The sequence below is a fragment of the Lagenorhynchus albirostris genome, chromosome 9 (genome assembly GCF_949774975.1).
Source record: "Lagenorhynchus albirostris chromosome 9, mLagAlb1.1, whole genome shotgun sequence".
Classification (NCBI taxonomy): domain Eukaryota; kingdom Metazoa; phylum Chordata; class Mammalia; order Artiodactyla; family Delphinidae; genus Lagenorhynchus; species Lagenorhynchus albirostris.
The window spans coordinates 69,511,075-69,525,462 of NC_083103.1; the positions used below are offsets into that span (position 1 = coordinate 69,511,075).

Below are 14,388 nucleotides of genomic sequence, written 5' to 3' on the forward strand. Positions count from 1 at the left end.
CCTAATCTGAGCCTCTAAATGTTAGGAATTTGATAGATGAAGAAGGGGAAAAAGGTTTTCCAGGCAGAGGAAGCAACATGAGCTGGGAAAAACACATGGGCAATTGTAAATAGAATAATAAATTTTTAGCACTGAAAAGGAATTTATAGATAATCTGGACCAATCCCCCATCCAATTCTTGAATTCTCTTTTGGACATCTCTTTTTTAAATTTTTATTTTATTTTATATTGGAGTATATTTGATTTACAATGTGTTAGTTTCAGGTGTACAGCAAAGTAAGTTATACATATTCTTATATCTATTCTTTTTCAGATTCTTTTCCTATATAGGTTATTACAGAGTATTGAGTATAGTTCCCTGTGCTATACAGTAGGTCCTTGTTGATTACCTCTTTTATATATAGTAGTGTGTATATGTTAATCCCAACCTAGTAATTGTAGCAGCTTGTTTCATCTCTGGGCTGCTCTGTGAGAACATTCTTCCTTATATTGAGACACAATGCAATGATAGGTACAAAATCCTATGAAAGATGAATGATAAACATTTGTTGACAAATACCTGTTGAATGATTTGGTTCAGGTTCCTTGGGAATAGGTCTTTACTTAGCTGGACCTTAGGCTCATGTCAGAGGAGTGATGAAGGAGAAGCCTTAGAGAGGCAGCATGGGTCCCAGGAAAGCATCTTTGAATGGCAAGACTAAGGATTGTCTAGAAGGCAAGAGTAAGTGCTTCTAGATCCTTAGGCACACTAGTGACATAATCAGTGCAGTGGTTTAGGAAGATAAATATGATGTCTGTGTGCAGAAAGGACACAATGGAGAGACTCTGGCTACTGGATGCCAGTTAAGAAGCATTGGCAACATTAGAGTTATGACATATTAAAAGTTTGGCCTAACATGGTAAAAACAAGAATATAAAAAGAAAATGTGTCAACGGGATAAACATAGAAGAAATAATGTGTGATTCCACTTGGATACTGACTAACTACACACAGTCACTATGAGGTCAGGGATGCAGCTCTTCAGGGCTGCTTTCATAACACATTTTTTTCCCAAAAACCTTAAGCAAACCTCACATTTGTCCACTGGGTTATTCCAGTTAAATTCAATTCAGCAAATGTTGAGCTGCTCAGTTAATATGTATAAGACACTCTCCTGGGAAGACAAAGATGAACAAGACAAAGTTACTATTCTTCCCTGCTCCTACCCCCAGCTTTATTGAGGTATAATTGACAAATAGGATTTGTATATATTTAAGAAGTACAACTTGACGTTTTGCTATATTTGTAAGGTGTGACTACCTTACACTCAAGCAATTAATATATCTATTACCTCACGTAGTTAAACATTTTTGTTGTGATGGTGGTGAGAACACTTGAGAGCTCAAAGAATACAGAGTTTCAGTTATGCAAGGTGAATGGGTTCTGGAGATCTAATATACCCCGTGGTGACTACAGTCAACAATACTGTGTGGTATACCTGAAACTCCCTAAAAGGGTAAATCGTAAATGTTCTCCACACACGATCCCTAAATCTGAGAAGAAACTAATCAAGGCATTAGCAGCCATTTGAGATTAGTAAGATTGCTAAATGTGGTCAGTAGTTGTGGACATAAGCTGGAATACGTTACTGAAATACAATGTTTCCTATGTTGTCCATAGTCTCAGAAAAAAATGTTTAAAAATTAGAAGATACGTATAATTCAATTTTAAAATTAGTAATTACCTCTAGAGATAATGGTGTCACATTTTGATGAATATCCTTCCTATTTTCTAGACCTTAATATATAAATGCTTATGTTATATATAAAATGAAGTCAATCTATTAATGCTGCCCTTTTCCACTTTTTAATATACCAGAAATAAATTTATATGTCAGTGAATATAGATCTACTACATCGTTGTTAATCCTTCCAGTGTCCTTTGTAAGGAGATTACAATTTACTTAACCAACAGTCTTTATTAACACTTATATTTTCCCTATTTTTTGCTAAACACTCATAAACATCAATTTATAGAAATGTTTGTACTTTGTCTGACATTTCCTTGGGAAAACTACTAGATTTAGAATTCCTGGGTTGAAGAGTTTAATTTTTTTTAAGCTATGGACATATATTGCCGAATTCTCCTTTAGAATTGTTACTCTTCACTCATAGTGTGTAAGCATTCCCTTTTCCCTGTTCATCTGACAACACTGAGAATTACTAGTCTTTCTGGTCTTTACCAATCTCATAAATGAACAACAGTATCACTTGATTACTATTAAGGTTGAACTTTTCTTTTTTCTTCATTTGTTCATGGGTCAGTAGTATTTCTTCTGTGAATAACCTATAAATGTCCCTTGCACATTTTCTATTGGGATATTTACTTTTTTCTTTCTTATTTATCAAAGGTATTTACACATTAATCTTTTGTCATATGTGCTAAAATATCCCCCTACCCACTGTTTATTTTTTACTTTGTTTATGGTCCTGTTTTCCATACAAAAGTTTTAAATGTTCATGAAGTCAAATCTATCATTCTTTTCCTGTATGATTTCTTTCGGAGCATTTATACCTTGGCTCATGGTTTTCCTGTCTTCTGCAGCTGGCATGCTGGGGCAATACAATGTTGGTAACTGCAAAAGTGGTATTTTTCACCCCAAGATGAAGGGTCAACAGAGGCGCTATTTTATAGCAGCTGAAAAAATTCTTTGGGATTATGGTCCTCAAGGCTATAACAAATTCAGTGGTCTTCCCCTAAATGCCTCTGGCAGGTAAGCTCTCTTTGCTGGTGTTGCTAAGTCTCTCATAAGAGAGGCATCTATTAGGCTTTTCGCTGTGATCTCATTTGTAGGCTAGGCACTGCTCTTATGAGCATATACTGCATAGATAGCATAATGGCTTCACTTAAGGAGCTCTGAGCCCTGTAATGTGTACGGCTGAGACATGGAGGAGTATTTATTGCTTCATGATTTGCTGGCTAAATCAAAGCACTAGATTCATTCATTCATCAAACATTTTATGAGCATCTGCTCTGTGCAAGCTGCAGCTTTAAATGCTATGAGAAATACTAAGCTGACAGAGAAGAGAGTAAGGTGCTTGCACATATGAAGAAGACAGTTTTGAAAAGGGAATATGGCAGGACTCTCTCTTTTTGTTTTGTTTTGTTTTGGCCACCACATAGCATGTGGGATCTTAGTTCCCTGACCAGGGGTCCAACCCGTGCCTCCTACATGGAAACACAGGGTCTTAACTACTGGACCACCAGGGAAGTCCCAGCAGGACTCTCTTTCATTGGAGATGAACTAGTCAAGGAAGGTTAACCTTTTTGGCTCAAGGACAGCCTGATATAACTTAAGCCCCCTCTACGCAGAATTCCTTTTTCTCCCTGTCCAGTATAATGCCATTTTTTCCTTCAAATTCTAATTCTAATGTCACCTCTTAAGTAAAGCCTCCCCTGACACCTGAATAATTTTCTCTTGGCTCCCGCAGCATATAGTATTTTTTCAAATTGAATCGAACAATTCATTAAGTGGATGCAGACTCCTGTGACTTCTTATTGTAGAATCATATGCAAAGATGTCTGTGAAAGCATTATAAAATGTACAGTGTGATACCAACAAGTATTGCTATTATCCTATAATCCTTTTTTTAACATCTTTATTGGAATATAATTGCTTTACAGTGGTGTGTTAGTTTCTGCTTTATAACAAAGTGAATCTGCTATACATATATCCCCATATCTCCTCCCTCTTGTGTCTCCCTCCCACCCTCCCTATCCCACTCCTCCAGGTGGTCACAAAGCACCGAGCTGATCTCCCTGTGCTATGTGGCTGCTTCCCACTAGCTAGCTATTTTACATTTGGTAGTGTATATATGTCCATGCCACTCTCTCACTTCGTCCCAGCTTACCCTTCCCCCTCCCCATGTCCTCAAGTCCATTCTCTACGTCCATGTCTTTATTCCTGTCCTGCCCCTAGGTTCTTCATAACCTTTTTTTTTGTTGTTTTAGATCCCATATATATGTGTTAGCATACGGTATTTGTTTTTCTCTTTTTGACTTACTTCACTGTATGACAGACTCTAGGTCCATCCACCTCACTACAAATAACTCAATTTCGTTTCTTTTTATGGCTCAGTAATATTCCATTGTATATATGAGCCACATCTTCTTTATCCAATCATCTGTTGATGGACACATAGGTTGCTTCCATGTCCTGACTATTGTAAATAGAGCTGCAATGAACACTGTGGTACATGAGTCTTTGGGAATTATGGTTATCTCAGGGTATATGCCCAGTAGTGGGATTGCAGGGTCGTATGGTAGTTCTATTTTAGTATTTTAAGGAACCTTCATACTGTTCTCCATAATGGCTGTATCAACTTACATTACCACCAACAGTGCAACAGGGCTCCCTTTTCTCCACACCCTTTCCAGCATTTATTGTTTGTAGATTTTTTGATGATGGCCATTCTGACTGGTGTGAGGTGATACCTCATTGTAGTTTTGATTTGCATTTCTCTAATGACTAGTGATGTTGAGCATCCTTTCATGTGTTTGTTGGCAATCTGTATCTCTTCTTTGGAGGAATGTCTATTTAGGTCTTCTGCCCATTTTTGTTTGGGTTGTTTGTTTTTATTGATATTGAGCTGCATGAGCTGCTTGCAAATTTTGGAGATTAATCATTTGTCAGTTGCTTCATTTGCAAATGTTTTCTCCCATTTTGAGGTTTGCCTTTTATCTTGTTTATGGTTTCCTTTGCTGTGCAAAAGCTATTAAGTTTCATTAGGTCCCATTTGTTTATTTTTATTTTTATTTCCATTTCTCTAGGAGGTGGGTGAAAAAGGATCTTGCTGTGATTTATGTCATAGAGTATTCTGCCTATGTTTTCCTCTAAGAGTTTTAGAGTGTCTGGCCTTACACTTAGGTCTTTAATTCATTTTGCGTTTATTTTTGTGTATGGTGTTAGGGAGTGTTCTAATTTCATTCTTTTACATGTAGCTGTCTAGTTTTCCCAGCACCACTTATTGAAGAGGCTGTTCTTTCTCCACTGTATATTCTTGCCTCCTTTATCAAAGATAAGGTGACCATATGTACGTGGGTTTGTCCTATAAATATCAATTAAGTCCATCTTGTTCAATACATCATTTAAAGCTTGTGTTTCCTTCTTTATTTTCATTTTGGATGATATGTCCATTGGTGAAAGTGGGGTGTTAAAGTCTCCTGCAATAATTGTGTTACTGTTGATTTCCCCTTTTATGGCTGTTAGCCTTTGCCTTATGTATTGAGGTGCTCCTATGTTGGGTGCATAAATATTTACAATTGTTATATCTTCTTGTTGGATTGATCCCTTGATCATTATGTAGTGTCCTTCTTTGTCTCTTGTAATAGTCTTTATTTTAAAGTCTATTTTGTCTGATATGAGAATTGCTACTCCAGCTTTCTTTTGATTTCCATTTGCATGGAATATCTTTTTCCATCTCCTCACTTTCACTTTGTATGTGTCACTAGGTCTGAAATGGGTCTCTTGTAGACAGCATATATATGGGTCTTGTTTTTGTATCCATTCAGCCAGTCTATGTCTTTTGGTGGGAACAGTTAATCCATTTACATTTAAGGTAGTCATCGATATGTATGTTCCTATTACCATTTTCTTAATTGTTTTGGGTTTGTTATTGTAGGTCTTTTCCTTCTCTTGTGTTTTCTGCCTAGAGAAGTTCCTTTAGCATTTGTTATAAAGCTGGTTTGGTAGTGCTGAATTCTCTTAGCTTTTGCTTGACTGTAAAGTTTTTAATTTCTCCATTGAATCTGAATGAGATCCTTGCTGGGTAGAGTAAACTTGGTTGTAGGTTTTTCCCTTTCATCACTTTAAACTGTCCTGCCACTCCCTTCTGGCTTGCAGTGTTTCTGCTGGAAGATCAGCTGTTGACCTTATGGGGATTCCCTTGTCTGTTATCTGTTGTTTTTCCCTTGCTGCTTTTAATATTTTTTCTTTGTATTTAATTTTTGATAGTTTGATTAATATGTGTCTTCGCATGTTTCTCCTTGGATTTATCCTGTATGGGACTCTCTGCACTTCTTGGACTTGATTAACTATTTCCTTTCCCATATTAGGGAAGTTGTCAGCTATAATCTCTTCAAATATTTTCTCAGTCCCTTTGTCTTCTCTTCTTCTTCTGCGAGCCCTATAATTCAAATGTTGGTGTGTTTAATGTTGTCCCAGAAGTCTCTGAGACTGTCCTGACTTCTTTTCATTCTTTTTTCTTTATTCTGCTCTGCAGTAGTTATTTCCACTATTTTATCTTCTGGGTCACTTGTCTGTTCTTCTGCCTCAGTTATTCTGCTGTTGATTCCTTCTAGAGAATTTTAATTTCGTTTGTTGTGTTGTTCATCATTGTTTGTTTGCTCTTTAGTTTTTCTAGGTCCTTGTTAAACATTTCTTGTATTTTCTCCTTTCTATTTCCAAGATTTTGGATTATCTTTGCTCTCATTACTCTGAATTCTTTTTCAGGTAGACTGCCTATTTCCTCTTCATTTCTTTGGTCTGGTGGGTTTTTACCTTGCTCCTTCATCTGCTGTGTGTTTCTCTGTCTTCTCATTTTGTTTGACTTACTGTGTTTGGGGTCTCCTTTTCACAGGCTGCAAGTTCATAGTTCTCATTGTTTTTGGTGTCTGCCCCCAGTGTCTAAGGTTGGCTCAGTGAGTTGTGTAGGCTTCCTAATGGAGGGGACTAATGACTGTGTTCTGGAGGATGAGGCTGGATCTTGTCTTTCTGGTGGGCAGGACCGCGTCTGGTGGTGTGTTTTGGGGTGTCTGTGACCTTAGTATGATTTTAGGCAGCCTCTCTGCTAATGGGTAGGGTTGTGTTCCTGTCTTGCTAGTTGTTTGACATAGGATGTCCAGCATTGTAGCTTGCTGGTCATTGAGTGTAGCTGGGTCTTAGCATTGAGATGGAGATCTATGGGAGAACTTTTGCCATTTGATATTATGTGGCGCCAGGAGGTCTCTGGTGGACCAATGTCCTGAACTAAGCTCTCCCACCTCAGAGGCACAGGCCTGACACCTGACTGGAGCACGAAGACCCTTTTGGGAAGTCTGAGGTCTTCTGCCAGGGTTCAGTAGGTGTTCTGTTGGAGTTGTTCCACATGTAGATGTTTCTGATATATTTGTGGGGAGGAAGGTGATCTCCACGTCTTACTCCTCTGCCATCTTGAAGGTCTCCCCCAAGGTTTCTCTTTAAATTCACTCTTTCTCTCACAATCCAGTAGCATGTATTATTTAATGTTCAAAATTTTCCAAGATATTGCTTCCTCTAAGCTGGGGTTTTTATGAATCTGAAGTGGCTCCTCCACTGTCTTTTTCCCTTTCTGCCAACGGAAGCAGAAGACTCTGAGGGTTTAGAACAGGGCAGTAGTCCTCAACATTGTCAAGGTCACCAAAAATGAGGGAAGTATGAGAAATTGTCACAGCCAAGAGGAGCCTATGGAGACATGAAGACTAAATGTAATGCTGTATCCTTGGCTTCCTGCGGCCATCTGGGCCCGCATCCCCAGCAAGAATCTATCCTATAATCCTTTTAATGTTTGAGGGAGTGTTTTAAAAATTGTCTTTGTGGTCAATAAGATACCCTTTGTTTCTTTCATTTTAAATTTCATTCATTCATTCATTCTTCCACCAAACCAATGCACTTGAGGCTTGCCTAAAGAATTTGTGTGGACCATATATGAGAAACTCTTTGATATGAACATTCTCTATTGACCAGTATTTCTCCATAAACAAAATAATGAAAATTAACATTGAAAATTATTTCTGAGAAGGCTTCCAGAATTCAGAAGCTCCTTATAAAATATGAAATATTAAGCTATATTCAATCAATATTTAATGTAATATGGGACAGCACAATGTACTAAGTGACATAAGGGATCCAGGGAGGTCTAAAATAATGTTCCCAATCTCAGGTAGAGAAAGATGCTGAATGCACAGGAGAAGACAAGTGATTTTGCAAGTTACAAATAAGATTTAGATGAGTTGTCCAGACAGTGAGTTCTCTGCACATTCAGAGAGAGCTACGGTAACCAGAAAGACTTCACAGAGGAAGTGGAACTTAAGTAGGGTCTTAAAGAATGGTAGAATTTATATAAGTGAATTGTAAAGAGAGGGAAATTTTAGATGCAGGGGTTAATGCAAAGCATCTGCGATAAAGCAGAGTGATTAGATCAGAGAGTGAATGCCTGGTGTGGGGGATTTGCATGGGGAAAGGGCACTCACATAGAGCAATGCAGAGAGAATTGGGGTAAACTGGATATCCATTGCAGAGGTCCTCCAATCATTTGAACTTAACTTGATTGGCAATTGGAAGCAAATGAAGATTTTGGAGCAAGTAAAATGACAATAAAAATTACTATTTTGAAGATTAATGTAGTAGTAGTGTGTATGCTGAGAAAAAAATTGAATGTATGGACACCAAGGGGGGAAAGCTGCGGGGGGCAGGGGTGGGATGAATTGGGAGATTGGGACTGACATATATACACTAATATGTATAAAATAGATAGCTAATAAGAACCTGCTATATAAAAAAAAATTCAAAAAAATGCAATTTTAAAAAAGGTAAAAAAAAAAAAAAGGAGTGAGCCAATGTGAGATAGAGGATGCTGCGTGCACAGTTAGGAGGTTTATATAATGGTCCAAGCACAAGGTGAGGAGGACATGCATGTACTGGGGTTGTGACCATGGGAAGAAAGGAAAGGAAAAGATGGAGAAATGAAGGTGAAGAAAAGGAAGGGTGCAAAATAAAAGGTTGCAAAGTCAGGATGAACAGGATAAGGAGTTGAGGCAGAAAAAGAAGACAAAGCCTGCACATCTGCAACAGTGATGGCACGATTGACAGAAATAGAATAGAGATAGTACTAATTGGATGTTATATCATCGTATTTCACAACTTTGAAATTTGGTATTTCATGTATATAGTTTGTATGGTAATTCCATTGGTTAAATTATTTGATTAACTAGATGCTCCATTCCTTAATCATACCAGATATCAGAGCATACTCTATGCAGAGTCTATTCATATTGACATCAGCAAGAGATAGAGGGATGCTTATTCTGCAAAGAAACCAGTTAGCTCTTGGTTACTTTGTAGGACACCATTCTGGGACACCAATATTGATAATGAAGGAGTTTGCCTCTGCCTTCTTCAGTAGCTGGACCTCTGGGGAAGAAAGTACAATGGCTAAGAGAGAAATGAGCTTGAGCATCAAACAGCTTCTGAAGACTTTTAAGGCTGGTTGACTATTCCTGGGAACTTTGCTATCTTTTCTGGAGATAAGGGTGGATAAATGGGCTAAAGGCAATACAGTAAAGCTCCATAATTAAGGCACTTGGTGGATATGCAGAGGTGTAATCTCAGCCAACTTCCTATTCTTTCCACAGTGACTCTGAGCTCTACTTCACACAAGGGGACAACAGAATAGGAGGAAAATATTGGAAGGCTCAGTATATAGAGTATGTTGATGCAACTTTTACTCGAAGAAAAAGACTCTCTGAGGCAGAAGCCCACCTTGGAATTCTTGGTACAGTGAAACCATCTGTCATGTTTTGAACAGGGGAAATGTTTTAGTAGGACATGCACACCTAACATGGAATGACTCTTCTCCTGCTCCTATCCACCTCTCTCTTTTCATCCTCTTACCTCCCCTTCTCTTAATATTTCTTAGGTCCCATCATCAAGGCAGAGGTGGGTGATACTCTGTTAGTGACCTTTGCTAACAAAGCCGACAAGATCTACAGTATTTTGCCCCATGGTGTGATCTATGACAAGGCCTCTGATGCAGCCCCAAATGTAGATGGTAAGTCCCAGCCCCAGCCTTGGTAGGAAACAGGATGAGTGAGCAAAGGACTTAGAACTGGACAGACCTGGTTCAAATCCTGGTCCCTTTACTTACCAGCCCTGTGAGCTTGAGCAGCTATTTCAACTTTCTGAACCTCATTCTTCTCACCTATCAAATGCAGATAATGACACTCACCTCATAGGGCTTTGGGAAAGGATGGAGAGAATTTAGGACAGGGTCTGGCCCACAGTAGGTACTTAGGAAGTGTTAATGCCTTTCCTTTTCCCTCAGTAATGTAATAAATCTCAAAGTGATCTACTTTCACAGTCGCCCCCACTTCTCTAAGATGGAGAGCTTTTCTGCTGCATTTGGATGGGATCTGTGGCTGAAGGCTGAAAGGGAACTCTGATTTCCAATGTTTTGTTGAAATCAAAATCTTACACGTGGTCTTTGCTTTGTCCCTATCGACAAATATTTATTTAAAACCAGTATTATGTGCTTACCATCATACACGGCCTCTCCCAATCACAGAGTGTGTAGCACAGGCTCTCTACATGTAATAAAGGCATCTTCTACCCAGTGGCTGCAGGAATTATCCTTCCATTCATTATACTGCTTTTGGGAAACTCCTGGTTGCGTTGGAAGCCTTCCCCATCACTACAACAGACATCATGACTCCTGGGATACTTACTTCTTCATGCCCAAGTATGAGGCCAGTCACAGTCCAGAGCAGGTGATGGGGAGGGGACAGAGAAGGAAGAAATGGAGGGAGTATTCCCCCTCTCTACACCCACCCTCTCCTCCCCCTGCTGCAGCAACATTTCCTGTGCCTGCAGTCTCTTCCTTGGTCTAAATGCTCACAATGACTTTTGTGTGTGTGCAGGAAGAACACTAGTGACAGCACAAATGTCCACATTTTCTATTGTTTAATTCAGAAAACTTACTGGGCACCTTTTTGCCAGGCTCTGGACAAGATACAGAAAGTCTCTGGCCTCAGTCTAGTTGGAGAGCTTCAATGTGTTCATCTGGCAATATAATGTGAGGGCTAAGTGCAAAGTCTTTGGAATCAGACGGCCCTGAATTTGAATCCCAGACCTGCCATTTATCAGCTTCGTTACCTTGGGCCTTCACTTACCTCCTCTAACTTGTAGTTATTTGGGTTATTCCTAGTTCAACCTTCTAGATTTCAAACTCTTTAAAGGTAGGTCTCTTGTTTAACTTATTGGGGTATCCTCTGCAAGGCCAAGTATAATATATTCCACATGGAAGGTACTCAATGATATTTTATGAATTTACATTTATATATTAATATATAAATGGGCAATTATCGCTCTTCTAACATTTGCTAAACCTGGTAATTGAGTAAGAAGTAGTATCTGTGAAGATCTTAAATGTAATCTGTGAAGAAGATAATCCTTTGATATAAGCTTCTATCTCATGAAACAGCAGATTGTGGCAGTGGCCTCCCTGGTAGGATACAGTGAAAATAACTGTCCTTCCACAAAGTACATCATCAGAGAGAGACATACCAGGGCTGGAAGACCCAGTGTGACAAGTTTAGTGTTCTTGGCTGTTGCTTTGAATAACTGTTTCATTTATCTCCTCAGGATTTCTGAAGCCAGGGGCACACGTTAAGCCAGGTGAAACTTTCACATACAGGTGGACGGTGCCTGAAAGCATAAGCCCAACTGCTGATGATCCCCCCTGTCTGACCTATCTTTACTTCTCAGCTGTTGAGCCAATCAACGACACCAGCTCTGGCCTTGTAGGGCCTTTGCTAGTCTGTAAGAAGGGCATTCTCAATACTGATGGGACACAGGTAGGCCATCAAAGGTCACCAAGTTTTTCTCAGGGTTGTATGTGAGAGAGACCAGTAATATGGCTAGAGAGTAAATATTAATAAAGAGTCAGTTACAAAAAGTGATTTTTCCTCATTGCTCGTGAAATTGACTTCTACTAAATGAGGATTTTATTTTATTTTGTTTTTCCTAAATGTAACATCTGAATTTTAATTTAAAGTAATTTTAATGTAATTAAAATTTTAATTTTCAGATCTTAAATGTAAATTTAGATCTGAAAGTTACATATGCCCAAGTAGAAAACCAGGATTTCTACTTGTTGTGGCTGGAATTTGGTGGGTCTCTTTCCCTGTGCATTGCTTTGATTCTAGAAGCTTCAGAGATCTATATGAAATGCAAATTGGGATCTTTTGGGGCGACAAGTTTTCTCAAACTTGGCCACACATTGGAATCACCTGGGGACCTTGTAAACATCCTTTATTCAGGTGTTCCAGACCAATTAACTCAAGGTGACTCCAATGTGCAGCCAAGTTTGAGAACCCCTGTAGCTCACCACTATAATCTGGAAATTAGTCACTATGACCAAAGGAACTAGAAAGCAAGTAGATTGTTTCTTGCAAGTCCCAACTTAGAAGTTTCGATTAAGCCACACTGATTAGTGTGGCAAAGCATAGCATTTCAAGCTATGTCTGCATGATATTAAACACATTGATGAAAAAAGGAAAAGCCAGCCATTTAACCATTTTAAATTACTTTACCAAGCAGAAACAGCAAGCTATTTATTTAAATGGTATATTTTGTAATATTTGGCATTAATTCTAGTTCTGTAGAGAAAAAGAACCATTAGGATGTGTATATAGATAGAAAGAAAACTATTATAAGGAGTTGGCTCACATGACTATGGAGGATGACAAGTTTCAAGATCTGCAGGGTGAGTCACAGAAAGAGACCCAGGAGACCCAAAAGGCCATCAGGCTCAAGACCCAGGAGGAGCCTGTGTTTGAGTTTGAGTCCAAAGGCAGGAAAAAGCTGTTGTTCCAGTTCAAAGGCAGGAGGAATCCCCATTTACTTGTGAGGGGGTCAGACTTTTTGTTGTTGTGCTAAGGCCTTCAACTGATTGGATGAGGCCCACCCACATTAAGGAGGGCAATCTGCTTTACTCAGTCTACTGAATCAAATGTTAATCTCATCCAAGCACACCCTCATGGAAACAGCTAGAATAAGGTTTGACCAAATATCTGGGCACCCTATAGCCCAGTCAAGTTGGCACACAAAATTAATCATTACACAGGGTCCTATCACTTACCTTCTAACTTCCTGGGCTAATATCCCACTTTTATAGACCCAGTTACATTCCAAATAGCTCTCAGATGATGAGATTCTTCAAGTGAACTCCTTTCAATGGTTCCTTCTCATCTTGTGGACAATTGCAATCACAGTTAATAACAGTTAACATTGAGTACTTAGTATTTGCCAGATGTTGTTTTGAGTGTTTTACCTATAGTATCTAATTTACCTTCCAAAAACACATGAAGTAGGGACTACTCATATCCTCAGTTTGCAAATGAGGGAATTAGGACTTAGAGAAGACAAGTCATTTGTCCCAGTTTTCACAGCATGTAAGCAGAATGGCACTAGAACCCAAGATCTTTTAAAATATGTTTGACCCCTTGTCTGCCCCCCCAATTTTTTATATTGTATTTTGAAAAATTTTAAGCCTATATTGTTTCTTTCCATAGCCAATGATCTTAAATTATTGCTTTCTAAAACACCCTGTGATAAAAGCAGTAAGTGTACATAAGGTATAGTAAGAACATAAAGCAAAGAATACCCTTATCTTCAATGAAGAGTTAAAGCTTCACAGGGGTGGGACAGCTAAGCTGACCCTTGAAGTTGGATTACAGTGGGAGACGATCAAAGTTGAGAGGGTACACGCATAAAGGACAGAGACTTGCTGAACCTAGCAAGTTCAGATTGCTGCAAGGATCTTGGCCTTACTTCGGTTCAAGTGCCAGGAGGGAAGGGTTGAGAGATGAGGCTGAACAGGTAGGCAGGGACTGATCACTGTGAGTTTAGATTATATTCTCCAGATTAAGTAGAGAGATATGATCAGATGGCACTGCTGAGGATCCTTCTGGAGCAGGCAGCAGGATGAAGGGTAGATTGGAAGGGAGCACATTAAAGAAGGGAAGATGGTTGAGGGACAGAAAATACAGTTACCTCTCTGGTTCAGCTTTAAAGAAAAGTAGATTTCAGCAGTTCAAGATGTTGTTTGGTCAGACATGCTCAAAAAAGATGGATTAGGAATATACACAGTGGGAGGTAACCCCTGAATATCAACTCAAATTAACATAACATAGCAAAGTCCATGGATTACATGAATTCATTATTTCACTCAAAAACACCTATTGAGTGCCTACTTTTCCAGTCATTTTTGTTGGAGCTGGGGATACAGAGAGGGACCCAAAACTTCCCTACTCTCACAAAACCTACATTGAAGTGGGGCAACATCAGAAAATATAAGTGTGTAAATAAAATATAATTTCAGGTGGAGATAAGGGCTATGAAGAAAAGTAAAGTGTGGTAAAGTAAAGTGAGTGAGTTTGCAGGCAGGATGGAAGATGAGTGACTGTTTTGTATAGGGTGGTCAGGGAAGGGCACTCTGACGAGGTGATGTTTGTGTAGGGAATGGAACAGAATAAAGGAGTGAGCCAGGCAAGACCTAGGAGAACCTCCTAGACAATGGGAACAGCACACACAAAGGCCCTGAGGCAGGAATGAA

General features: G+C 39.0%; 1 protein-coding gene across 1 annotated transcript in view; it reads left to right on the top strand.

The window, feature by feature from the left end:
* HEPHL1 (hephaestin like 1) overlaps positions 1 to 14,388 on the top strand; it is a 92,923-nt gene that overhangs the window by 36,207 nt on the left and 42,328 nt on the right. The window contains 4 exon segments of the mRNA XM_060157892.1: positions 2,585 to 2,753; positions 9,410 to 9,549; positions 9,694 to 9,825; positions 11,415 to 11,626. Coding sequence (XP_060013875.1) covers positions 2,585 to 2,753; positions 9,410 to 9,549; positions 9,694 to 9,825; positions 11,415 to 11,626 — 653 coding nt within the window.